General features: G+C 44.3%; 12 protein-coding genes and 3 non-coding genes across 15 annotated transcripts; 7 read left to right on the top strand and 8 right to left on the bottom strand. All coding sequences in view use genetic code 12, as the record gives it.

Annotated features, from left to right (window-relative positions):
• Positions 1-2,702: 2,702 nt before the first annotated feature.
• On the top strand, positions 2,703-2,784 carry CXQ85_002449. The gene has a single exon. It is a non-coding gene; the product is annotated as a tRNA-Leu (tRNA).
• Positions 2,785-2,867: 83 nt separating this feature from the next.
• CXQ85_002448 (uncharacterized protein) lies at positions 2,868-3,572 on the bottom strand (the record flags this gene model as incomplete). Its single annotated transcript, XM_025486121.1, has 1 exon — positions 2,868-3,572. The coding sequence occupies one exon, from the start codon at positions 3,570-3,572 to the stop codon at positions 2,868-2,870; it is 705 nt and encodes a 234-aa protein (XP_025341586.1).
• A 719-nt stretch (positions 3,573-4,291) lies between these two features.
• RRN3 (rDNA-binding RNA polymerase I transcriptional factor) lies at positions 4,292-6,061 on the top strand (the record flags this gene model as incomplete). Its single annotated transcript, XM_025486120.1, has 1 exon — positions 4,292-6,061. The coding sequence occupies one exon, from the start codon at positions 4,292-4,294 to the stop codon at positions 6,059-6,061; it is 1,770 nt and encodes a 589-aa protein (XP_025341585.1).
• A 365-nt stretch (positions 6,062-6,426) lies between these two features.
• On the bottom strand, positions 6,427-6,500 carry CXQ85_002446. The gene has a single exon. It is a non-coding gene; the product is annotated as a tRNA-Val (tRNA).
• Positions 6,501-7,482: 982 nt separating this feature from the next.
• Positions 7,483-7,556, top strand: CXQ85_002445. The gene has a single exon. It is a non-coding gene; the product is annotated as a tRNA-Val (tRNA).
• Positions 7,557-7,642: 86 nt separating this feature from the next.
• On the bottom strand, positions 7,643-9,409 carry CXQ85_002444 (phosphoinositide binding protein; the record flags this gene model as incomplete). Its single annotated transcript, XM_025486119.1, has 1 exon — positions 7,643-9,409. One exon carries the CDS (start codon positions 9,407-9,409, stop codon positions 7,643-7,645), a length of 1,767 nt encoding a protein of 588 aa, XP_025341584.1.
• A 358-nt stretch (positions 9,410-9,767) lies between these two features.
• On the bottom strand, positions 9,768-10,703 carry CXQ85_002443 (uncharacterized protein; the record flags this gene model as incomplete). The annotated part of the gene is made up of 1 exon (XM_025486118.1): positions 9,768-10,703. One exon carries the CDS (start codon positions 10,701-10,703, stop codon positions 9,768-9,770), a length of 936 nt encoding a protein of 311 aa, XP_025341583.1.
• A 1,631-nt stretch (positions 10,704-12,334) lies between these two features.
• CXQ85_002442 (hexadecenal dehydrogenase) lies at positions 12,335-14,119 on the top strand (the record flags this gene model as incomplete). Its single annotated transcript, XM_025486117.1, has 1 exon — positions 12,335-14,119. The coding sequence occupies one exon, from the start codon at positions 12,335-12,337 to the stop codon at positions 14,117-14,119; it is 1,785 nt and encodes a 594-aa protein (XP_025341582.1).
• A 167-nt stretch (positions 14,120-14,286) lies between these two features.
• On the top strand, positions 14,287-15,726 carry UBP6 (ubiquitin-specific protease; the record flags this gene model as incomplete). The annotated part of the gene is made up of 1 exon (XM_025486116.1): positions 14,287-15,726. The coding sequence occupies one exon, from the start codon at positions 14,287-14,289 to the stop codon at positions 15,724-15,726; it is 1,440 nt and encodes a 479-aa protein (XP_025341581.1).
• Positions 15,727-15,822: 96 nt separating this feature from the next.
• Positions 15,823-16,269, bottom strand: CXQ85_002440 (uncharacterized protein; the record flags this gene model as incomplete). Its single annotated transcript, XM_025486115.1, has 1 exon — positions 15,823-16,269. One exon carries the CDS (start codon positions 16,267-16,269, stop codon positions 15,823-15,825), a length of 447 nt encoding a protein of 148 aa, XP_025341580.1.
• A 517-nt stretch (positions 16,270-16,786) lies between these two features.
• Positions 16,787-17,095, top strand: CXQ85_002439 (uncharacterized protein; the record flags this gene model as incomplete). The annotated part of the gene is made up of 1 exon (XM_025486114.1): positions 16,787-17,095. The coding sequence occupies one exon, from the start codon at positions 16,787-16,789 to the stop codon at positions 17,093-17,095; it is 309 nt and encodes a 102-aa protein (XP_025341579.1).
• A 66-nt stretch (positions 17,096-17,161) lies between these two features.
• Positions 17,162-18,478, bottom strand: CXQ85_002438 (N-acetylphosphatidylethanolamine-hydrolyzing phospholipase D; the record flags this gene model as incomplete). Its single annotated transcript, XM_025486113.1, has 1 exon — positions 17,162-18,478. One exon carries the CDS (start codon positions 18,476-18,478, stop codon positions 17,162-17,164), a length of 1,317 nt encoding a protein of 438 aa, XP_025341578.1.
• A 151-nt stretch (positions 18,479-18,629) lies between these two features.
• On the bottom strand, positions 18,630-20,885 carry GCN20 (putative AAA family ATPase; the record flags this gene model as incomplete). Its single annotated transcript, XM_025486112.1, has 1 exon — positions 18,630-20,885. One exon carries the CDS (start codon positions 20,883-20,885, stop codon positions 18,630-18,632), a length of 2,256 nt encoding a protein of 751 aa, XP_025341577.1.
• A 274-nt stretch (positions 20,886-21,159) lies between these two features.
• On the bottom strand, positions 21,160-23,164 carry CXQ85_002436 (LMBR1 domain-containing protein; the record flags this gene model as incomplete). Its single annotated transcript, XM_025486111.1, has 3 exons — positions 21,160-21,257; positions 21,308-22,397; positions 22,418-23,164. The coding sequence occupies 3 exons, from the start codon at positions 23,162-23,164 to the stop codon at positions 21,160-21,162; spliced, it is 1,935 nt and encodes a 644-aa protein (XP_025341576.1).
• A 237-nt stretch (positions 23,165-23,401) lies between these two features.
• Positions 23,402-25,369, top strand: CXQ85_002435 (uncharacterized protein; the record flags this gene model as incomplete). Its single annotated transcript, XM_025486110.1, has 1 exon — positions 23,402-25,369. The coding sequence occupies one exon, from the start codon at positions 23,402-23,404 to the stop codon at positions 25,367-25,369; it is 1,968 nt and encodes a 655-aa protein (XP_025341575.1).
• Between the last annotated feature and the right edge of the window lie 46 nt (positions 25,370-25,415).

Below are 25,415 nucleotides of genomic sequence, written 5' to 3'. Positions count from 1 at the left end.
GTCACTGCGGCGGTGTGCAAACTAAAAAAAAAAAAAAAAATAAGTAGCGTTTCAAAATCTGCAGCGGACAAGGGCAACACTTCCTAATTGGATTCGTATAACTTAGAAAATAATTATTATATCTTTCCACACTCCTTTCCAGAAAAATAAGAGATCTTTGGAAAATCCCCAGCCCTGACCTTCTCTTATATGTCACTTTTTTTCTTCTTTTCTGTCACCGGTCCACACCGACTCCGAGTAGCTGACTCCACCGGCAAACACAGTTCGCGGCTGGTAAGGTTCCCTTGTTCGCTTTAACGAAAACGTCCCTTGAGAATTGGCGGGGACCTGCACCGCGGAACCCGGCGAGGCAGGAACGATCGAAGCAGGCAAATCGCAGTGCATTATATTCCTTCTTTTTCATCTCAGGTGGTACGGCAAAAGAAGAAAAATATCGATGCTTTTTTAGCCACTCAAGTGAAGTATCCGCTTAAGTTTAATTGCATGCGTCAGGGGTGGGTAGTAAAAGGACTCCTTTTACGATCCTTGGCTGTGTTACAGATATTTTTACGTGTTTTAGATTCTTGGTAAATCTGGGGTAAGGTGACTTGGTGGGGTGGCCTGGGCAGAATCCTAGCTTGTTTCGCACTTTTCCCCTGGCTTTCCCAGTTCCACTCTAAACTACAATTGGACGGTACAATTCCTCTACTATAGACTAAAACACAATTTGTTCGCTCGTTTACCATGAACAACGGCTTCTGGAAGCTTGTTTGAGAAGGCTGTGTTTCAATTATTGTTTGCCTTGTTTGCCTGCCTTTCTTGTCTTCGTATCGGCTCCTCCCGAAAGGGATGGCCCACATTCTCTGCCATTGTCAGCTTTGGTTGTCCCAGTTTCCCTGCTCGTTATTGTTCTTAGTGGGCTTGGGCCATTGGTCTTCTTCTATGCCTTGGACAATCCTTCCATGGACCCTTTCTTCTTTTCTTTTTTCTCATTTCGATCTTTGTATTTTGGCTTTATCTATCTACCCTTGCATCCTTGTCACCCTTCGTAAATCACGTATTGCTGCAAATGTCACAGCTGCCTTGCGTTGACACACTGTACCAATTGAGACCCTTCCACATTGGGCCAATCTTAATGATCACTGCCTTTTTTTTTTTGTCTTTTTATTTTACTCGGCAGTGCTTCATCTAGAATGGGCTTTGGCTAGCCACTGCCTTCTTGCTCCCCTCCTCTTTAACGGTTAAACTTAGAGAATTCTTCTTGAAAATCACTCGGCGTTTCCTTCCATTGCTGGTATTCGGCAATCGCCAGAAACCGATACAAAAGACCCTGCAATCCACCTTACAATATGCTATTGTTCATTTTCGTATCCTTGATTAGTCGAAGCGCCGATCTGGGCTACTTCACCTGGCAACCATGTCATCTTAGATGCTTCCTGTTTGGGTTCCTTGGCCACATTGTATAGTTTATGCTACCAGATTTCTTGAAATACAGTTACGGCCACTGTAAGTGACCATATCAGATCTACAACGACCACAGCACTTGATACGGTCCATCCCTGATTTTCCTCTCCACCAACTACTAGCCCGTGTTTCCATACATACACAATGAATATGGTCACCAAGTAAGGGCAAGATGTTCACTTCAACAGAACTTCCAAAAAGAAAACCCTCCTAAAAGGGGAACGATCTAATCTTCTATACATTAGTCCAGGATCTTCCATTCCGCAATTTGCTTTTTTTGATCCCCTTCTTGACATGTTCTCGAACCCGAGCTACATCTTCAAAGCCCCCCTCTCCCCTTGTAATACTCTTCTCCCCTACTGTTTCTTCCCCTCCTCCAAAGGGCTTGTGCCTGATAATTATGATCTTTGCTTACATTAGCTGGCAACTCTGAGGGGAACTAGTGGCTGTTACAAAGAAAAGTCATCAATTGCTGTGGTAGATTGCCGTGAATGCCTCTCTGTTTGTCAATGCATAGTGTTCAGCAGCACATACCAACGCCTCGTGTAACATATTGCTCCTCCGTGGATAGGGTTCTCGGCGTCCGGAGATTCTTAGGCAACATGCACAGATTATCATCTGCTTCAAGCCTCTGGTCCATGGCTTTGAAAATTTTCATAGACGCATTTGGCAAAAGGGTCCCATTTTGCATTTGTTGGTGCTTCTGACTACTTTGGGGATATATGCAAGGGTCATTACGTTCCAATGATACCTTGATTTGTCAGAGGCTCCTGGGAATATTGCCGTATCACCAATGGGGTTTACTCCTCGAGGCTTTCTTAGTGCCTTGTGGCTATGGACCCTTGATAACCCTCCAATTCATTTGGCATTGGTACAATCATTGGAGGGGATGCCACCAGGGTCATTCAAAAGGTATAGGTGGCAAAGAACTCGGCTCTAGCTGCCCTGAAGCTCACTGGAGTGATAGATCACAGTACGGATAGTCATCTTTGGCACGTTTAAACGGCCCTTAATTCCTTCTTTTGCCGGGGTTTTGTTTTTTTTTTTTTGACCGATTCTCTATTAGTAGGATGCCAAAGAGGATTTCTCCCCCTTGACTACTATACAGCTAACTAAACACTGTTTTGGCATTTTTAGCCTGCAGAAGTTTTTAGAAAGCCAAAATGGAGCTTAGTATGATTTTCTTGATCATTTAGGTTGGGTTTGAGCGGATTCATTAAATCGACTTATTAAACCCACATTCCTAACATGTATAAAGTGGCTCTGTGGCCGAGCGGTCTAAGGCGGCAGACTCAAGTTCTGTTATCGTAAGATGCGCGTGTTCGAATCACGCCGGAGTCATTATTTTTTGCTTTTTATCTACAATTCAGGTGAATTCACTTTACTTTTTGCATTAAATATTTCGTTTTCCTTTTATCCTTCTTCTACCTTCCAGCTCTTGGTGCAAAGTGCACGTTTGCTGCTCTGGCCACAGCTAACAGGTTGGTGAGAACTGCCAATCGTGAGGAAACCAATTCTAGATCTCCTCCTTTACTTTCTGGAGCAGATGAAAGCTTATTAGCTAAGTACACCAAGTCCCTTTCTGCATCTGGTGATAGGTTATCGGTAGCTAGCAATTGCCTCACTCTGTGTTCAAGTTGCTCCAACGAGTATACCACCGCTTCTTCAGATACCTGAGTCAATTCTGGTTCGTCTTGGGTATAATTAGCATGGGAATGTAGTGTACCAGTAGCAATGGTTTCTGTACTTTCTGCTAGGATGGTAAAGGGAACAGGTGTATGGTTTGATGATGCAAAACACTGGACGTCCTTTTCTTGGAACAAGACATAAATAGGCGGTAGTCTGTCCCCATTCTGCCTGAAATCATCAATTGCAGCTTGTGGAGGTTTTCCATTTATCAGGTAAAGCCCCACCAACGAAGCAGTAGGAGATACAGCCAGTAGTAACCTGAGTCGTTTATTTAAGTTATCGTAGTCTATGGTCAGACCCAGCCATTTCAATTCAAAGACATCTGCAACAAGCAATCCATCTTCACTTTCAGAACCCACTAGAACGCCAGCGGCAGTCGAGTTCCGTGATATCTGGTCCAGGATAGCATACAATGCTGTGGCTCTTAGTTGCACTAACATATAGATAGTAAGGTAGAATGCGTTTCCAGAAGACTAAATGAGACGATGTCGAGTCACGTGCAATAATTTGGCAATCTAGCGAAGAAAACCGAAGGATATGTACTTTTAAATGGATTTTGAGTGGTGAATTGACTCTTTCCTTCAAATTGGCTTCACTTCTGAAACAGAGTAAAGCAAGTGTTCAGGTCTGATACCTCCTATCGATATGTCTCACCATGTCTCATGTCTCATAACCATCATCAAACCCTTGTGCGACATTACCCTTTTTATCCCTAATGATGATAAGTATTAGATAAGGTGGCAAACGTGGAAAACTTAGTCATGACGGTCATCCCACTAACTGAATATCTTATCACAAGCATGATTTATCTCTTGATTATTTTTTTTTTACATTGTTTCTTACACCATTGGCTGTATATCCAACAGTTGTGGCTTCGATGAGTGTGCATACAGAAAATGGTCCCTATAGAAAAAAAAAAAAAAAAAAGTGGTTCTCTTCTCATCCCTACAACCATGATCATGTCTGTTCACGAGCCTCTAAGTAGGAAGCGTGCTCTAGGTTCAGACAGTGTACTGGATGTGAAAAGACATTGCCCGGACATCGATCATCCAGAGGCTTTCTCTGACACAATGTATACGGTACTTGTGAAGAGCGCCCTTGAAAACTTAGAAAAGGTATGTTTCCAACTCATTTGCTACAGCTGCTCCTTGCCACCATTATGAACTCAGAAACTAACTTTCAGAACGATACAATGCAACTAAACTCACTCACGGCCAAGATCAACTTCCCCCTTTCTCATAAGGAGGCCATGAGCTTGTCTAATCTTAATATAGTCTTGAAGAGTCTTATAGTAAATATTGCCAAGCTAGATAAATCGGCTTGTGCGCCACTCATATCTGCTATTATACGCTACCCATGGTTGGATGTCCGTGTTCCGGAATCTACCCAGGGAAAACTTGCATTCCACTCGTTTGTGGACCTTTACTCCCAGTTCCTCACGGTGCTCAGTTCCTCCATCCCCAAATACCTGTCGGAGGTGATTCAAAAGCTTATAAACGAGTTCCCAGACTTGAGCTCAGACACATACCCCCACCACAAGGTGCTCAAGCGCCTCATTGCCTATTCCCCCACTTGCATTAATATCATCCCTCATGCCTTGAACGCCACTTCACCCCACCATGTTTCATCCTCCACAGCAGATATAACAAACTTTGTTAAGCATTCGGTTACCATGATTACTTACTGCCCAGACTTGCAGTACTCCATATGGCAGCTGGTGATTGAACTTTGCATCAAGTTGGATGTCGACTTGCAAAACGAACTCGATGACCTAGACGATGACAGTATCGAGGAGCTCATTAATGGTGAAGATAGCGACAATGATAACGTCGTTGATATGGATGATGAGGAGGACGAAGACAACGTTGCAGAAGTATACGATGTCACATCTACCATGAACATCAGACAAATGGTTTCAAAGCTTGATAAGGTTATGGAGTTCCTCCTCTCCACCACGGAGCCTTCCTTCACTGCTGAGGAAATCAATAACGGTACTGGTGTTCACTTGTTCAATACCCTTGCATCGCTTTTCAAGACTCATGTCTTGCCTACGCATTTTACCAAACTGATCCAGTTTCTTATGTTCCACATCTCCCAATACCAACCGGAACTTGCTGACTCATTCTTAGTCATGCTTATAGACGTTGCATTTAACCAAAAAGAAACGGCCGAAAAGCGTTTGAAGGCACTTCAATACCTTTCTTCATACATCGCCAGAGCCAAGAACCTCACGAAACATCAGGTCGTGTTCATTGTGAGCTATCTTGTCGGCTGGATCAACAAGTACATCACTGAAAGGGAACATGAAGTTTTTGAATTCTCTGAATCATCCTCCGGTGGTATGGAGAGATTCAAGCTTTTCTATGCAACATTTCAGACACTCCTTTACATTTTCTGCTTCAGACATAAACAATTGGTCAAGGACGAGGCCGAAAGTGGAAGCGGAGAATGGGAATGTGACATTGATAAGTTCTTTCAGCGTGTGATCATTGCCAAGTTCAATCCTTTGAAGTACTGTGATGAAACCGTTGTGTTCATCTTCGCCAAGCTTGCCACTAAGTTGAATGTATGCTACTGTTACTCCATCATTGAACACAATAAGAGAGAACGGATGATTCAAGGTAATTCCAAGATGCCTTCCACCGTCGGAAACTTTAGACACAAGCAAGAGTTTTTGGACTTGGAGGCATACTTCCCCTTTGACCCGGTGGTCTTGCCTGGTTCTAAGAAAATAATAGACAAGAACTACGTCGAGTGGTCTCAGGTTAATCCTGTTATAGAGGATGATGAGGAGGATGACAGTGGGAGCCATCCCGAAGAAGATGACGATGAAGACGATAGTGATTCTGATGAAGATACTGATGAAGAAGACAAAGATGATGAGGAAGAAGCCGGTAGTGCTGAGGAAGACAGTGATAGGGAAACATAAAGTGATGACAAGGAAGGACAATTCTTGATGTTGTTGCTAAAATCTCATTTACATAACGTCTTATCTTAGCATGAATAAAAACTATTCGAACAAAGATAATGTTTGGCTCTTTCTTCTTGTAATTTTTGCTCCAATCTGACATAGTGCCCTGCAGTTGATCACCCGTAAGGGTTAGATCACTCGTCGAACTAAACATCCATCTTGCTTAAAATAAAAAGGCCGCAATTTGAGAGCTGGACTCTCATTAAATTTAAACGATTTCATGAACATATATGCCCTGTGTCATAGACTTATAACGTTCAATGTGGGATTTTTCTGAAAAACGTAGATAAAGTGATCAGAAAAATATGAAAAAAATAAAGCTTTGATCACGCCCAGGCTCGAACTGGGGACCTTCTGCGTGTGAAGCAGATGTCGTAACCAACTAGACCACGCGACCACTTTGTGAAGGAAATGGGCTAGGTTAATATATAACATTAGTATCGCTGTAATGGCAATTTGGTTTGCTCAAATTCCTTGAGTTACTTTTAATTATGCGTGGCTTTTTTTTTTTTTTTTTTTTTGACCGATTCTCTATTAGTAGGATGCCAAAGAGGATTTCTCCCCCTTGACTACTATACAGCTAACTAAACACTACCATATAGCAAACCCACTAACGATGTATACCACAAGTCGCTGAGTGATCTGACTGCAGAACGCGACCATCGTACGAGAGGAACACTCCCCCATCGGACAGTCTCTGAGCAGCTTATGGTGTGGGTGTAAATTCTGATGTCATCGTCCCATTGGCGCCACCACGGCCATGAAACGATTGAGTTCTCTCTTTGTAGGATACTGGAGCAATATATCTCCTCTCTGCGGCATAGCCTGTCGAATAGCATAAGTTCGTTTTACTATCTTGAAAAAACGATTCAATCTCTTTAGATTTTCAAATGAAGTGTCCACTGGAGCCACCATCTCCTCTAGACTCATCGGCCTAGGCGATCCAAGTTTATTCCAGAAATATTTCGACACTTCACATTCATTGTATAAATGTGTAAGCAATCTGTCATTTGTAATTTGAGCAATACAAAGCTCACATGTTAATGGATCCGAGTTATTTTCCTTGTCATGACCGGGAACGTAGGACCCAAAGTTAAATAAGTGGACAGCTGAAAAATCATGTCTCTGCAACCATTCATGTTTGTATAATTCTTTCCAAAAAACATCCCAACGCTTTCTGGGTTTAGCGGAAGGGCATAAATTTGTGAAGGTCCTGGGTTGAATAGGAGGATATGATTCCTGGATCCTCTTACTTATGCTTTTCTGCTGAGAAATTTGACGTACTAAAAGTAAGTTTTACCTACACAGTTAACAAAAAAAAAAAAAATACCTAAGCTTTGGTATATAATCCACCACGTTTTCAAATTTATATACAAGACGGTCGCGTGGTCTAGTTGGTTACGACATCTGCTTCACACGCAGAAGGTCCCCAGTTCGAGCCTGGGCGTGATCACTTGTTTTACTTTTTTGCTTTAGAGGTTTTCCATGAGACAGAATTAGAATAAGATCATGCTAAAATCGTATAATAATTGTACTAAACTAATCGGAAAGTAAAGAGACCTGATTGAGTAAAATGCAATCACCCCCTCGTTCGGGATCAAGGCCGTAAGTATAAAAGAATCCCTCAGAAGTAACCACGTTGATGTGGACAAGCTCTAACAGAACCAAATCCTTATTTGATGCACTTGATGTAGGAGATCCTACCGTCGGACGGGTGCCTGAGTCTGCAGCATCCTTTGAAAGCATATAGTTAGGAGGCACCAAGTCTTCCTGAATTTCGCCATTCATCGTGGCTATAGACTTCACGTCCTTATCAATAGTCTGTATTTTAAGCGATGCGAAATGCCTAGTTGGCTCCAAGATGGATGAGAATCGAGATGGAAGGAAGTCACCCATTTTTTGTGCTGCTTTTCTTCCAAGATTTTGAGACGAGCGACGTATAAGTCGTGCAACGGAAAGCCTGCTTTGGTCAACGACGGGCTCGTTCTTTTCTTTATGCTCCTCGGTATTTCCACTGATATTTGAGAAGCCTGATGTGCCACTATTTAGCGAGTTGGTGGATCCTTGTGAGAGCTTTCGATGACTTCCAGCGTCCATTGCATTCTGTATGTTACCATTATCACCGTCTCCTTCCGCATCACTATCATCACCATCATCCTCAATGAAATCCTCTTCCTCTTCTGCCTTTTTCAAGGAGTCTTCGTCCTCCTCATTGATGGTATATTCGGGGTTGAGGCGCATCTTTTTCGTCTTAGACTCTCTCTTCCGTTTTTGCTTATTAGCTAGAAGCTCATCCTCGCCGAGTCTAAAAATATGAACTGTTTCGCTTGAACTAGTCGCAACAACGTATTTGTTGTCTGAGCTGAACGATAGAGAGTAAATTTTCGTGGGGTATGTGCCTCGGCGGAATTGGTAAAGCTTCTCACCACTATCAACGCTGAAGACTCGAACGATAGTACCCTTGTTTGATGCTGTGGCAAGAAGATGGCCATCTCTCGAAAGACATAAAGCAGCCAATCCAGACTTGTGGGCTTCAATGACGACAACTGGCTGTAGCGCGTGAAGATCGAAGATGATCACGTCACCCACTCTCTTAGGAACCCTGGTTCCCGCTTGAGCATTAACATTGGAAGAGTTTACGTTTCCACTCGCATTGGCATTCACAATGAGCGATTCATGGGCCACAGTTTTAGGAGGCGATGGATAGGCCAAGAAAGATGCCGACGAGCGTGAACCCATTGATGTATCCGGGGAGGAACCTTCTTCAAAATCATCCGACAATGCACATAATCTATTTGTGTTTGGACTTGTTTCGATGGTGTGTAGTAATTGCATGCTGAGGATGTCGTAGATGTATATTTGCTCTTCCAAGAGGACAACCACTCTATGGCGAGAAAGGCGGACCGCCAAAATAGCAGTGGGAAATATCAAGTCGCATATTATGCTGTTATCTTTGGTATTGACTATCTTGAGCTTCCTAGGCAGCGAGCCGGGCTCGTCGCCCAATGCCACTATAGCCAAAAGCGAAGTGCAATACAACATCTCCACGATGCCCACTGCCTCTTCTTTTTTTAGCAGATGACATTTTGCAAGACTGGGTTTCATGGAGTACACTTTGTACCCATTATTTAAACCAACAGCCACACAGGTGGAGTCCTGATTGAAGGTAATATACTTGACTGTGGAATCAGCATGATGCGACTGATTTGATGCTAACAGACCCTCGTCTCCCTGCAGCAAGGAATCCTGGTACTGTTGAGCCAAGTTCATGTACGCTGGCGAAGCAGCGACTGACGTTTTGAGCATTTAAACCGGGTTAAAGTATGGGAATTTGGATTGGAGTAATGTATTACGCAAGGTCGTATGCAACAGGGAAGCCGTTTAGGTGAAGCCGGTCTAGACACCCGTGCACCACAGAGCCACGAGCCATGGGGAGTCAAAACGTGGAGGGGAATTGGGGCTTGGAGAGAATGTTACTAGGAGGGAAGAGTTTAATGATGATTGTTTTTAGCAGTATAGGTTTCTTTTTGATTTGAAGAGTTGCCTGAGAGAAAGACAAGTTTGCTTCGGATCCTTATCGCGAAGACCTGTCAGAAATGGCTGCATTCAGGGCTATTTAAGGAAGGGCCGTATGCCCCTAATGGTTGTGTTTTTTGGGGATTATCTAAATTTCCTGAACTAACCAGCTTGTAAAGTTTTTGATCATGCCAGGAGTCACATCATGCACTCTGCCCTCTTCCACGTAGGTTTGGGTGGATGTGTTATCGTTCATGTACATGTCTGCCCAGAGTGAGGAGATTCTGGAAGGTACAAGAGGGTCATCCGAGTAGAAAGAAGCAAACATTTTGATCTTGCCAAAGGGGAAGTTTTCAAATATTTGGATATCCTCGGCACTGACAAGACGGTGCAAAGCTTCAGGGTAGAGTTTCTTCTCCTCGGCAGTTAAGTCAAGCTCGTCGTAGTTACAGTAGAACCACTTCTTGTCGAAGTTGCTTGTCTTTTTCAACCTGTTGATAAGCAAAGACGTCATATCGTAGCTTCCAATTGTTGGGTTGATGATGGATACCAGGTCAGGATGGGCATTGGCAAAACGGATGGCCACATGAGCACCCAACGAGTAGCCGCCTACAATGTTGTTAAACTTGATAGGCAAGTCTGGGTCGTCGTTCAAAGGATCCAAGTCAAGCAAGCTGGGCAAGAAGTCCACTATAAGTTTCAAGTCTGCCACATTCCCGTTGATGGCAGAAATCATGTCAATGGCGTGGGTATCGTTCCCAGCAGCCCAATCTTCATTCTTTGCCTCGTCCACCACACGAGAACCATGGTTGCGGAGGTCAAACGTCACTGCAATCAATGGCAAGTCCTTAGCCTTGGTAAAGTCTTGAATGATATGTTGAGCAACTGCGCTCGTATAAGATTCGTCGCCGCCACGTTGGTGAAGCAAGTAAAGAACATTGATCTTGATATCTGCGGTACCCACGCTCTTGTTGCACTTTTCCACGAAGGGAGCCAAGCACTCTGTGTTGAAAACCTTGAGTTTAATGCCACCAATGAAGAACTCCTTGGCTTCAATTTGTGGAATAGCGTCTAAGAGTAACATGATGGATGTAGTAGGTAAAGTGTAGTGGTGAGATCGGTGAGATTTGGGTTACTGATAAGGTTCGCAGTTTTTTTCAGTGGTAGGACAATTCTGGGGAAATATGGAAACCCCGGCTAGGTATGGAGATGGACTGCAATGGTTAATTTTTAAAAGTGAAAAAAGCAAAGAGAAGGAGTAGTGGGGTTAAAAGGTGACGGTTGAAATGGAAAGATATTGAGTAGCATGGAAAATGGGGTACTACTAAAGTGGAACCACTTCTACAGCACTATACTATACTGAGAAATACTGAAGGTAGCCATAAACAATAAGTACGTCTTTTGAAGCCTGGCTTTGCGGGCTTTGCCCTAAAGTCTTGATATAGAACTGAGTACTTTTTCAAAGTAAGTACTTGTTTCCTATAGGAGTGGAGTCTGGGTATATGGGTACCATGCGGGTAGTGAAATGGCTGCAAAATGCCTACAGAGGCCACAATAGAATGGGTTCCGAACAATAGTAAGGGTAAAACTTTTGATAGCCACGAGATGAGCATAAATTAGAACTTAGAGGTAACACCACTAATAATGGCGTTTCTCTACTGGCCTCTGGTACATGTTGTATAACCTGTGACCCTATAGATATATATGCATAGACCACAAGACCCCAATCCACTTTGCCTAACGAGGCTAGCAAGACGGCAAAAAATTAGAAAATCAATATATTGATAACCACAGGCAGTGAGGAATACCCAGACCACCCTCAATTGGAGTACCTACTGCACCCTCTATTATCTTAGACACTTCAAGACCATTTCTTCCCTTCACTAAGCACGCTTAGTAAGATCCCATCGAGAAACAGCACCCCAGTGACGCTCCATTTTCTTTTATTCACGTTGTAAAGTGTCGTTGGGGCCCACGCTGGAGCTAGTGCAATGCACGATGGAGGCATCTCGGTTTAACTCCATAACTAGCCGAACACGTACCTTCCAAGCAAGCCAAAAAAGCGAAAAAAAATTATCAACATAATATCCCAAATAACGTAAATAGACCTCCTTAGTTTGACATATTAAATATGCTTGGAAGCATCCACTTTTCTTATTCTTACCCTTATCTCCTGTTGCGGACCCTTTGCCCCTCACTTTTTCGCAGCCAAAACCGAGCCCATTACGAAAAGGCCTCAACCAGTTGACAACTATACCACTGAAACCACCTTAAAATATGGCAAAAACGTTATGAATAGACCACCCTTCGCCCCTAACTAAACATCCCCTTTTCATCACCACCCATTTTCATGCCTCTAACTAATCTTTCCAGTCGCTCTGGTATTTTTCACAGTGGCTGCGCGAAGCGAGGAACGTTATGCGGGGGAACTACTCTTCCAAGAGCCCATACCAAGTAGAAGAAAGGTAACCAAAAAAACGAAAAAAACATGAACATAATAATCATGGGAAGAACCAAATCACCTATCTAACCCGTAAACGTGGGGCAGCTTCGTTGGCCCCGCTTTGCCACCGGCATCTCTTCTTTCACCTGTCAAAACCTGGGGACATGCTCCCTTCACATGTAAGGGAGTGCATGGCCCTCGCACACCGAGTATTTAAACTATGGTGCCCCCGAAACCGAAATGCCATATACACCTTTACTTTTTGCAACAAGATGCCTCCAAAGAACGGAAACAAGGCTGCTGCCCAGGCTGAAAAGGCCGCCGATAAGGTTGCCAAAACCACTCAGAATGCTGCCCAGACTGCTGAGAACAAGATCTCCTCGGCTGCTAGTGTAGCTTCCAACGCTTCAAACGCTTCCACTGCTACCTCTGCTAAGGAGCAGACCACCACCAACAACGTGCCAAAGGACGCTGACCCAAGAAATATCTTGGACTACACTCCTCAGGAGGAGATTGTTGCTTCTGTCAACAGGTTGAGAAACAACTTCCACTCCAAGCGCAAGACCCACCCATTGCAGTACAGATTGAACCAATTGAGAAACATCTACTTTGCCGTGAAGGATAACGCTGACGACTTGTGTGAGGCCTTGTACAAGGACTTTGGCCGTTCTCACTCGGAGACAAAGAACTTGGAGATTAACCCATTCTTGAACGAGTTGGTCCACACTATGTCTCAGTTGCACAACTGGGCCAAGCCAGAACAGGTCCAGCACTTGCCATTGATCATGAAGGCTAACCCAGTCTACATCGAGAGAATCCCATTGGGTACCGTGCTTGTCATTTCACCATTTAACTACCCCTTGTTCTTGGCTCTTTCCTCCCTTGTCGCTGCTATCTCCGGTGGTAACTGTGTGGTGTTGAAGGTCTCTGAGCTTAACCCACACTTTGCCCAGCTTCTTACAAAGATTCTTACCAAGGTTCTTGACCCAGACACTTTTGCCATGGTAAACGGTGCTATCCCAGAAACCACTGCTGTCTTGGACCAGACCTTTGACAAGATCATGTACACTGGTTCTACCGCTGTTGGTACCATCATTGCCAAGAAGGCCGCTGAGACTTTGACCCCTGTTCTTTTGGAATTGGGTGGTAAGTCCCCAGCTTTTGTTCTTGAAGATGCCACTGAGAAGGATCTTGGTATCATTGCCAGAAGAATCGTCTGGGCTCGTTTCATTAACGCCGGTCAGACATGTGTGGCTATCGACTACGTTTTGGCCCATGAGAAGGTTAAGAACAAGTTGGTTGAACAGATTGTCAAGGTTGTCAAGGAGGACTTCTACAATGGCTTGGACGCCAAGGACCCAACTTACACGCATATCATCCACCTGCGTGCTTTCGAGACCTTGTCCAACATGATCTCCAAGAGTAAGGGTAACGTTGTCGCTGGCGGTGACACCGATGCTGCTTCCCGTTTCATCTCCCCTACTGTTATTGACAACGTCAAATGGGACGATGCCACTATGCAACAGGAGATCTTCGGCCCAGTGTTGCCAATCTTGAGCTACACTGACTTGGAGGGTGCTGTCCAGGAAGTGATCAAGCGTCACGACACCCCATTGGCCTCTTACGTGTTTACCTCTGGCCCACGCGACCGTAACAAGAACCCACAGGTGGATCTTATCCGTACTGCTATCAGATCTGGTGCTACCATTGTCAACGATGCCATCATGCACGTTTCTTTGGCTAACGCTCCATTCGGTGGTATTGGTCAGTCTGGTCAGGGTGCCTACCACGGTTACTACTCTTACCGAGCCTTCACTCACGAGAGAACCACCATGGAGCAGAAGCTTTCTATGGATTTCACCATGAAGCTGAGATATCCACCATACGAGGAAAAGAAGGACAATGTCCTTGGAGCTGCCCTCACTCAGTACAACAACAACGTTTGGTTTGGTAGAACCGGCAACGTGAGCGTTCGTGGTCCAGGACTGGTGTGGAGCGTGTGGCACAGCCTTGGAGGCTTCAGCTCCTTGGTTTACAACTTTGTCAACAGCTTGTAGTTTTATATATGAATCTAATATTCTATGCTATGGATCACACTTTGGATATGTAGTCTCTTAGTTATAATTTTGCAACCATTATTCTGGTGGCGCACCCAGACACCACCGGTCCCGTAGTTATACCACGATTACTACATTGCCTTCCAAACAACCTACTCTTCCATATTATGACTTACAAAATCCCAATTAAGAATGCCGGCAAGGTTTACGATATAGAGTTGGAAGACTCAGCCACAGGTGCTGATTTCAAGCAAAAAATCCAGGAACTTACCCAGATCCCTCAAGCTCGTCAAAAGATCTTAGTCAAGGGAGGCAAAGTCACCGATGATGTGGTGATTGCAGACCTCAAATTGAACCTCAAAACCCCAATTATGGTTTTGGGAACTCCAGATAAGGATCTTCCTGTCAAGGCTCCAGAGAAGCAGGTGTTCTTGGAGGACTTGAATGAAAACCAGTTGAGCAGAAGGTCTGATGAACCATCCGGATTGGTGAATTTGGGCAACACGTGCTACTTGAATTCGTCCTTGCAAGCAATTTATAACAATAAGGACATAGCATCGCGTGTGGACGAGTATGCTGGCCAGCTGAGTGGCAACTCTCTTGTTACTAGCTTGAAGGGTATCTTCTCTGCCATGAACAAGAAGCAAGAGGACGTGAACCCTACTTTCTTCCTTATGCAATTCAGAAGTACATTCCCACAGTTTGCAGAGCAGGAGAGAGGATTCTATAAGCAACAGGACGCTGAGGAGGCGTACTCGCAGCTACTTAGCGTGTTGAGCAATGCCTTGAACGTGGAGGACTACTTGAGAGTTGATTTCAAAACGAACACTAAGTGCTTAGCATTGCCTGAAGAGGAGGAGAAGATCGGCGCTGAAAGTGCCCTCAAACTCAACTGTCACATAGACATCAAGACCAACTTCTTGAGAGACGGTCTTTTGAATGGCTTGAAGGATACGCTTGAAAAGTATAACGATACTTTGCAGTCCAACACGGACTACGAAGTCAATAAGACCATCACCAGACTTCCAAAGTATTTGACAGTGCATTTTGTCAGATTTTTCTGGAGAAGAGACACACAAAAGAAGTCTAAGATTCTCAGGAAGGTCCAGTTCCCATTCGAGTTGGACGTGGCTGAAATGCTCGATGACTCTATCAAGCCAGAAAAAGTAAAGGTCAGAGATCAATTGAGAAAAATCGAGAAAGATAACACTGAATTGATTAGAGACTTCAAGAAAGCAAAGAAGGATACATCTTTGACCCCTCAGCAACAACAAGAGGAGGAGGAAATGAAGCTAGCATCTATTAAGTCCAAATTCACGGACGACTTCCAGGATGTCTTGCCTGAGTCTATTGACCTAAGTAAGACGACAGAGAACCCTTCCTCTGTCTACGAATTGAGCTCCATTGTCACACACCAGGGTTCTTCGGCCGACTCTGGCCACTACCAGGCCTTTGTTCGCGACGAAAACGATTTGGACGGTAACAAATGGTGGAAGTTTAATGATAACAAGGTCTCTACTGTTTCCAGAGAGAAGGTCGAGATGCTCGCTGGAGGCGGTGAGAGTGATGCTGCATTGATCCTTTTCTACAAAGCCAAGGGTTTGTAATTAGGCCTAGATGACTTAATCCTCGACAATTGAGCGAGTAATGGGATTCCGTATCGTTATATTGCTCTTGTATAAAAAACTATGTTTCTTCTAATCTTACATGCTGTTCACCAACGTCTTAAACTCCTGGACCTCGTCCCAACAGTTCAAAGAACGTCCTTGGTTGTCCTTCAAACAGGCAATAACATTGCCACGTGCCTTTTTAATGTCGTCGTTCAATTCAACCAGTATCAACTTGGCGCTGTCTTGCAAAGCCTTGGTCAATTCCTGGACTTTCTCGTTCGACGAGGCCACAGACGTCTTGGAGTCAACGGCGGTTTCTAATGATTGCGAGGTAGTCTCCTTAAATCTCTTTGCTGCGTCAACCTCCAACTTGGACAATTCGGCAGCAACTCGTTCTTGAATATACTTCTCAGCATACTGAGCTCTGGTGTAGTCAGACTCCTGGGAGTTTTCTAAATGTGACAAGAAGGACGCACTGAAATCCACAGGCGCATTGGGCGTAAACACCTTCGTCTCAGGCTTGGATGCTGTGGAACCCATGCTTAGATCTGAATCTTGTGGAAGGTTTCCAGTATGAGAGCTTGGAGAATAACACCATTGGACGCACTGTCGTGCGAAGCTCATATTACTTGCAACTACTGTAGAAGGGGTGCCCTACATCAACAGTACGTATAAGAAGAGAAGAAAGACATAGAAAAGCTATCAAGAATAGAATCTCATCAAGTCAACTTGTTGGCTCTGTTTCTTATGGTAAGGGCTGGGGAAGTTGGAATACCGTCACGTGCCGAATTTCCAGATCTGGAAAAGATTCACTTTAGAACCGATCTTGAAACCAACGATCAGTCAAAGCCAAAGTAAGTACATTCTCTTCAGAAGTAAACACATCTCACCATTCCATCCAACAAGCTTTAGAGTTCCCCAGCGCTTCTTGGCTGTTGGAGATATGTGCGCGGCACGACTACCACCATAAGATTTTGCGCCAGATCGTCAGAACACTTACCTTAAGTTTGAGGAAGAACCCCAGACCAATCGGACTTTTTCAAGACATATTCATATAATGCCAGTCCACTACCAGCAACCTTCCAACTTTGACAAGTTCAAAATGGGCGCCATGATGGGCGGTACCGTCGGTGTCTGTGTTGGTGTTCTCTTTGGAGGCTTTTCCATTTTGCAGCATGGTGCTGGACCAAACGGTGTCATGAGAACCTTGGGCCAGTACATTATGGGCTCTGTTGCTACCTTCAGTTTGTTCATGTCTATTGGTTCTGTCATCAGATCTGACACTGGTTTCCAGGCTCACCAGCAGGCCATGATTCTTGCTAACAAGCAGAGATTGAGAAACATGTACGGTGGTTTTGAGCATTAAAAAGGCGGTCTATTGAATCCTGTAAATATATTTCAAAAAAGAAAAATCTAATTGTCTATCTATGGTCTAAAAGTGCTTGATGTGGTTACCATTGTGGAGATGGTACGAGTATGTTAGGCCGAACTCAGGTACTTTGTAGTCATCGGCTTTCCCCATATGTTTGGCGATATCTAGGAGCTTGTTTTTAGGCTCGAGGATTGGTTCAGAACTGAGCTTGAACGTACCAAAATGAATGCCCAACACGAATTGTGTTTCTAGCATGGTTGCAATCTTGATGCTTTCTTCTGGCAGAATGTGTCGAGGCAGCTGGTGCCATTCAGGACAGTATTGGCCAATTGGAAGCATCAGTAGCGTCACTGGCCCATACTTCTTTGCGATCATTTGGAAAAGCTCTCGGCAATAACCAGTATCACCAGCATGGTATAGAAGGGACTGGCCATTTCTTCTAAGAATGAAAGAGCCCCAGAGTGAAAAGTTGGAGTCAGAGACGTGCCTTCCAGACCAGTGCATGGCAGGAACACAGACGATTTCATAGCTATCGGCAAAATTGGGGCTATCAGTGATAAGGTTGTTAAGCGATACCTTATCCCACCAGTCCATTTCCACGACCCTATAGATTCCTCTCCGAGCCAATACCAGCTTGAGCCCCAATGGCACAACCCAAGTTGCACTGTTGCTTATACGGTCCACTGCATCCATATCTAAATGATCTGGATGGTTATGAGAGACCAAGACGAAGTCTAGCTTATTATTTGTAGCATACTTGACATCGTCAAGAGTCATGGGCGACTTCACAAGTCTCTTGGGGCCAATATGGGGCGTGAATAAATGGTCACTGAAGATAGGATCAGTCAATATATTGATACCTGAGATCTGAACGAGCGAACATGACTGACCCAACCAAGTAAAGAGCAATTGATCATGGACCAGAGCACCGTCTGTTTCTTCTCGAAGCTTTTCAAAATTCCCCAGAGCCGTGCATTGCTGGAAAATCTTTGAATTCGACCTCAAAAGCTCATAGTTAGGTTTAAAGCTTTTAAGCAAGTCGTCCACTTCTTTAAAGTCACCTTCTGGCGTAGGATACTTATCGTGAATCTCGATCTTGTTCCCGTAGAAACTCTCCACGAGCTCCATTACCCTTACCCATAGAAACTCAAAGCCTGTTTGTGGCCTATATTCATCAAACGGATTCACAAACATCCCATTGACAGTAGCTGACTTGAACCTGGAGATGTCTTCCAGCTGGAGAGCAGCTTCTTGCTCTTTCTTCCTCTGCGAGATAATATACTGGGTTCGTAAATGCATGTACGCTTCAAACCCAGTATACGAAACAAGGGCCCCTAGCCCAAGCTTGAGCCTGAGAGACCTTGGTGGTTTGTTCATGGGATGGGGAAGAAGAGGTGAATAAGTTGACTATGGTGGTTTCGCGATGGGTGCAAAATACACCGTAGAAGTTGGCACATAGTGAAGGTGAGAAATGTACTACACGAGACATGTTACTTGATTTGAAAATGCTAGTACCTATTTTGTATTTCTAATGTTGCTTGACAACACCGGAAGCGTCGGCCAATTTCAAAATATGCTTTCTGTAGTCGTGAATGTTACCTGGGAACTTCTTGACTGTACCGTCTTCACTGACCCAGATCTCGTCACAGACTCTCTCAATGGTGGAGACATCGTGCGACACCATAAGAATACCACCCTTGAAGTTGATCAAAGCATCGGCCAAGGCATCCAAACCTTGGGTATCCAAGTGATTAGAAGGCTCATCCAAAATGAGGACATGTGGTTGGTTCAAACAAAGTGCTGCAAAGGCAACTCTCGACTTCTGACCACCAGATAAGAGCTGCATCTTTTGAAGACCAAGAGATCCTGTGATACCGAAAGATCCCAAGTGTCTTCTGTATTCTTCGTCAGACTTACCTGGGTACGTTTGGGACATCCACGAAACGGCAGAGAGAGTAAGGTCCATGGCGTCAACGTGATGTTGTGCAAAGTAAGCGATTCTCAAACGACCGTTTTTGTTGATGTAACCGGAAAGCGGGCTAAGCAGGCCTAAAAGCAACTTCAAAAGCGTCGTCTTACCGGTACCGTTACCACCACAGAAGGCGATTCTGGAGTTCATTTGAACATCGAGGTTGACGTCCTTCATAAGAATCTTATCTGGAGAGTAACCAAAAGTGACATCCTGGATTTGTAAAATTGGAGGCGACACCGAGTCTGGGTCTGGGAACTTGAATGTGATAACCTTATCATCTTCAGGTGGTTCAAGAATTGGCAACTTCTCCAACTTCTTGATACGCGACTGGGCTTCAGAAGACTTGGCAGCATTATATCTGAATTTATCAATAAACTGTTGCAAGTGCTGTCTGTATGCCATCTGGTTCTCGTACTCACGACGCTGGTTCTTGATTCTCTCTTCTCTTGTACTGTAGAAAGAGTCAAAGTTCGAACCACGGTAGTAGTCCAATCTCTCAGAATGCTGGTGAATAATGTCTGTAGCCACTTCGTTTAAGAACGATCTGTCGTGCGAGACGACCAAGACGGTACCCTCGTATGACTGCAAGTATTTAGCCAAGTATGTGATGGATGGAACATCCAACATATTTGATGGTTCGTCTAGCAACAACAAATCAGGTTCACAGAACAATGCTCTTGCAAGAGACAATCTCATTCTCCAACCACCAGAGAATGCCTTAGATGCCTGCTGCTGGCTCTCCTTGGTGAAACCAAGACCATATAAAATAGATGCAGCCCTACTCTCGGCTTTATCAGAATCCATCTCCATAAGCTTCTCGTTGACTTCTTGCAAATGCTTATCCAAGTCACCTCTCTCATTATCCAACTTGGTTTGTTCATTAGATCCTTCCTCGAACTCAGCTCTGAGCTTCTCAATCTCCTCAATTCTCTCATTAATCTTCAGCTCCTCTTGCAATAAGGACTTTCTCCACACATCGGCATCAAGAACAGTCTGTAAAGCAGGGGTATCATCACCTCTGATTTCTTGCTCAACATGCAAAATGGTGATATGCTTTGGAATGTTCAACTCTCTTCTGGACAAGGCACGTAACAAAGTAGACTTACCAATACCGTTCTGACCCACAAGACCGTATCTACGGCCGTAGGCCAATGTCAAAGAAGTATCGCTAAGGATACGCTGACCGTCACCAACGTACAAGTCAAAGTTATCAACCTTGATATCCTTCGATTTACCAGCACTGGAACCAAAGTCAAGAGGGTTAATTTCCAAGAAGAAGGAATCGTAGTCCTCTTTCTTTTGTTCGTTCAACAACTTCGAAGCCTCGTACTTGACAAACTTATTATTCCTCTTAGCCACCTTCTTAGCGATCTTTCTCTCCTGCTTCTCCAATTTCTTCACGTCCACCTTACTCTCAATCTGTCTTCCAGCGTGAGTAATATCACGAGAGTTACCAAGGAATGCCAAAGATGAGTTGATATCTCTCTTGGTGTTCTTCTGCAAGACATTCACATCCAAAAGCCTCTTAGATTTGTCACCTGTGATCTCCAACTTGGCCATGTTATCTTTGAGTTTCTTAGCAAGTTGCTCTGTAAGTTCAGAAACCAATTTCTGGACATCTGCCAGTTTTCCACCAGCATCTAAAAGCAACTCCTCGATGAAGCCGAGCTCTTTGGTGATATCGATTTGCTGGGCAGTCACTGAGTCCTCAGTGTTGTTTGAAACATGCTGGACATATCCAACCGCATAGTCCTGAACCACAGGATCAATGGTAGGAACGGCTTTTCTAACTTGTAAGCCGACGTTGGACATTGGGTATAGTAGCTAACTTTTCAGTAGGTGAATAATTGAAGGGCAGTAGATGTAGTGAGTAAAGAGGTACGGGTGTAAAACACAGAAATGGGTGCAAAATGATGTAGTAAAAAGGTATCCATAAGTCAAACAGAAGCCAATGTTAAATTATCTTCTTGGATGACTCTGCTTTTTTTACTTCGACTGCTTATCATATGTTCTACACCTTCTTGTCTGGCTCGTTTTTTGGGTGCATATACATCTAGTCATACCCATCCATATTCTATTAAATTGTCTATAGCACTAAGTTCTCATTGGCATCGTCATCGTAGTCGTATGAATCAATAGGATCGTCACGATACGATGCTTCTTGTCTCCCGAATCTTGTCAGCACTGCGTTTTGATTCCGTTAAATGTGCCTCCCAAACGGGTCCACATATCACTTCCGAATGATGGTCTTCCTGTTTCACTCTCTTCGTCATGATAAGAATCAATTCTGTTGGATAAAGATCCACCAAAGGTTTGGCCTATATTGCTAGCCAATGTGTCGTTCAATGCTGTATCGTTTGTTCTCCTCAGCCTGCTCAGCCTGCTTGAAGAATCGGTGTAGTTGGGCACCCTTTGTGGACCTTGGTTGCGACGGTTGAGTTCAAGGGAAACTATTCTTCTCGCTTCCACAATGATGAGATCCTTACGCTTTGCCAGTGGGTCTTCAGACTCGGCAACTTCATCATCGTTATCAAAGTCAGCCCAAGCACCGTAAAAGTCAGCCAGGAAGCCGAGCTTCTTCTTCACAATTTCGTAAACATTGAACGTGGTCAAGACAATTGGAATGAGAAGCAACCTTGGGATCCAGTTGTTCATCAAGTTAAACAATCCAGTCAAGTGGATTGATTTACCATACCATTCTTCAAAAATCGAGTCTCTGCTTGCAAAAAGCGTGATGAAGTTGTAAGAAAGTGGAATAGTCAATCTGGCAATGTAAGATGCATAGAAGGCAGCCGAAACTGGGTCAGAATCTCTAGGCACCAAATGGTACTTGTTGAATATTTTAAGCTTTGCCATAGAGTTAAGCGAGCAAAACAACATGTACAGAAAGATGACACTCGTGAACACTGCTTGTAAGAAATTATGGTTGTGAATACCAGTTTGATAAACCAAGGTGTTCATGAGCGATAACTTTGTGGAATGGAAAAACTCTGACTGGACAATAACAAGGGACACAGCAAAAAGAAGCACCGAAAAAATTCTGCGGGAAACTGGCTGAACGTAGCATTGGAAGTAATAGTTGACTTGTGGAGGAAAAGGTCTGAATTTAAGCGACAGCATTATTTGGTCTCTTTCAAATGGATTTTCGGCAGCTTTGGCTGCAAGTAATGTCTGTATGCGAGAAATCTGGCCTAGTAGAATGTTGTACTCCGATTCATAAGCAGTGAGCTTATACAAATGGTTTTGGAAGTTGTAAGTCAAGTTCTTGAGGAAATTGACATTGACCTGGTCTCTTGTAATTGCGTTCGACAGGTCGTAAACGTACTGGCGGGAAACACTGTCACGAAGGTCTGGAGGATCTGATTTGAAAGAGAGAAGATCCAATCTCTGAACTCGAAGTTCTCTTCCACGTTCATAGACGTGTAGTTCATTTCCAAAACCAAAACCTGAAGAAGGTCTTCCTTGAAGGCGATCTTGCTATCTTCTAAAGCATCCACCAACCTTGGTACTTTCAAATAGTGATGGTTCAAATTTTGCATAAGGTTACCCTCGACCCATCTGTTTCTAGGAATGGCAATCAATCCGTGTGCCATAAGCCAAAGCGCTAGCACCAAGGCGTAAATGTGAGACAAGGCAATAATCATAGATCTCAAGTGACCAACAGAAAGACCAACCTCGAGCATTAAATAAATTGCACCCGCAATGCCGACCAAAAGCACAACCGCCTGGAACTTAAGGTGCTCCCTGAAAGCGTCTTTAAGCTTGGGAAGTCTATGGAAATGACCCGATCTATAGAACTCTTGAAGCACAGGGAGTAAAAGCCATGTAAGCAAGAACGTACTCCAATAGTTTGACTTCCATATAAGCAAAATGGCCTGATCACTTATAGTAAAACCAAAAATATCCGTTTTCGAGTTATGCTTCACATAGTCCACCGGCAAGAAAAACGTAATTGATAGCGGCATGTAAATGGCAAGAAACAACGGCACCAGCAAGTAGATCTTATGGTGGAACAAGTTGATATGGTACTGGAGAAACGCAAGCGACACAATGCTTGCTAGCACGTAACATAGTAGCAAAAACACCCACATGTACGCCCAACAATTAGATATATATCAAATGAACACCTAGTCCAGTGTGGCTACGTAATAACACAGGAAACAGGAAGGTGGTAGGTGCTTTCTGGTGATAGTGGTGTATGGAGGCGCGCACCAGGACTTATTCGGTCCGGGGGTGACAGAAGGTGTTTCTCGATAAGGAACTACTTGATCTGACAGGCAGTGCATAGCAAGATATTGTTTAGTGTCGGGTAGTCATATTAGGCAAGGATGTCGGAAACTGAAAGCAAACCAGAAGAAGTGAAGGAGGCCATTGTGGCTGCGGAGACCGAGGCCCCTGAACAGTCGAATGTGGAAAAGCCAAGAGAAGAGCACCGCATTGAGGAAAAGAAGGAAAGTCCAGCGGGAACGGAAATTGCGGAAGAGGATCTGGAAGTGGCTTCGGAAGATACAAAGGCTGCTATGGGCGAACCAAAGAAACGGAAGCTGGTGGGCTTTGCGCCTGAGCCAGAGGAAGACCTCGAGGAGCATCACCAGTACCTTGATGATCGGAGGAAAGATAGGGAGAAGAGTAACCCCTTCTCGAAGATTCCTCCAGAGTTGGCATATTTGGAGTCGAAACCTGAAGGACCAAAGCCTTTGCCTACGCTCCAGAATGTGTTTGAGCCTAAGGTCAAGGCGAAACCTTTTAAAGACATGAGAGACAGAAGGTGTGTTGCAGTGAAGGACATTTCTGTTGTGAACAAGCAGACGGAGCTCAATTTCAATTATTGGGAAACACCAAACCCTTGCAGTTCGGATTCGGTCATTGTGGATATAAAATACGTATCCCTCGCTTCGTACGATATTTCCAAGCTCAACAAGTACTTGGTGAACCTTTCCAACACGAAGGTTGGTTTGGGCTTTGACTTTGTGGGTACGGTCATTCGCCCTGGATCCAAGCTTGAAGGCTCGGAATTTACCCCAGGGACAACCGTCTTTGGTGTTGTCAACCCAGAAGAGCGGAAAGGCTCCTTGCTGTCGGCCCTTGTTGTAACCCCAGGAAGAGACATTTTGATTGCAGTTCATGACGAAGTGCTCACAAAGTTGGAGGCTTTGAACGTCAATCTCTCATTTGACCCAACATCTTTTGCCATTGGTACCGAGGCGGAAGATCATGATGGAAGCTCCTCAGACCTCTTTCTGTCGAATTCGGATCTTCCCCAAGTGGCAGCCAACGTTGCTAAGAGGGCTGATCCCAAAAATGATCTGCAATTGAAAGCGGATGTTCCAGACTTGGCAAAATTGTCTGTGTTTGGCAGCTCATATTGTAGAGCAAAACTGGCTCTCCTGGTAATGGATCAGGTATTTGCTCGTAATGCGTCCGCTAATGTTCTCATCAATGGTGGTGACACTCAATTGGGTTACACCATTTTGCAGATGTTGTTTTCAAGTGTCTACACCGATGTGCTTGAGACGCTCAATGTGTTTTTGGTTGTCAAGGAGAGCTCGCTCTCGAAAGTGAAAAATCTCGCCGAGAGATTTAGTAATGGGGGGTCTCACAAGGTGCACGTTATTTCATATGACTTGGTGAATGAAGACCTCGTACTCCCGGGCGAGAAAACACCAATCAACTACAAGAAGGTTCCATTCTTTGCCTCCGAGATAGTGGAGAAGATGTTTGAAGCTCTTCCCCCAGATGCATCAATAGACACATCCAACATCAATAAGTGCAAACTTGACTTGTTCATTGATATTGTTGGCAGCAAGAAGATGTTCCAGGGATCAATGTCTATGGGATCGCTCGACGAGGTGAACTTCCCATTCAAGAAGAAGATGGCGCCTGGCGTTCAATTGACTACATTATTTGGCAAATCCAAGGGTCCACTTTTTGAAAAGCTTTTGAAACCAAAAGCAGAAGGATGCTCGTTTATCTCCTTCTGTAAGTTTAACTTACCCGAACCATCGTACCTGATCAGTAAACTTGTGGATTTCACGGGCGCTGATGTATTTAATCCCTGGGCTCTGAAGTGGCTGCAGGCGTTGGCAAACCAATTTGTTGCCAAGTACAGCTATTATGAAAAGTTCGACTTGGAAGTAAAGAAGAGCTGGGTCGAAGAGGGCTTAAGACTCTTGTTGAAGGGCGAATTGAGGTTTCCAATCAAAGAGGTTTCAGACTGGAGAAACCGCTTCAAGCAGCATGTCAACGAATTGAAGCATCACGACGGACAGATCGTGTTTGAGATTGAAAATTTCTAGTTACCGCCGCCTATCCACGAACCATGCAACGGGTCACTTGTGCTGA

This window comes from Candidozyma haemuli, assembly GCF_002926055.2.
Source record: "Candidozyma haemuli strain B11899 chromosome Unknown C_2014730914, whole genome shotgun sequence".
Taxonomy (NCBI): Eukaryota; Fungi; Ascomycota; class Pichiomycetes; order Serinales; family Metschnikowiaceae; genus Candidozyma; species Candidozyma haemuli.
Note: the sequence above shows the minus strand (reverse complement) of the source record. Positions and strands in the feature narration are given on the sequence as shown.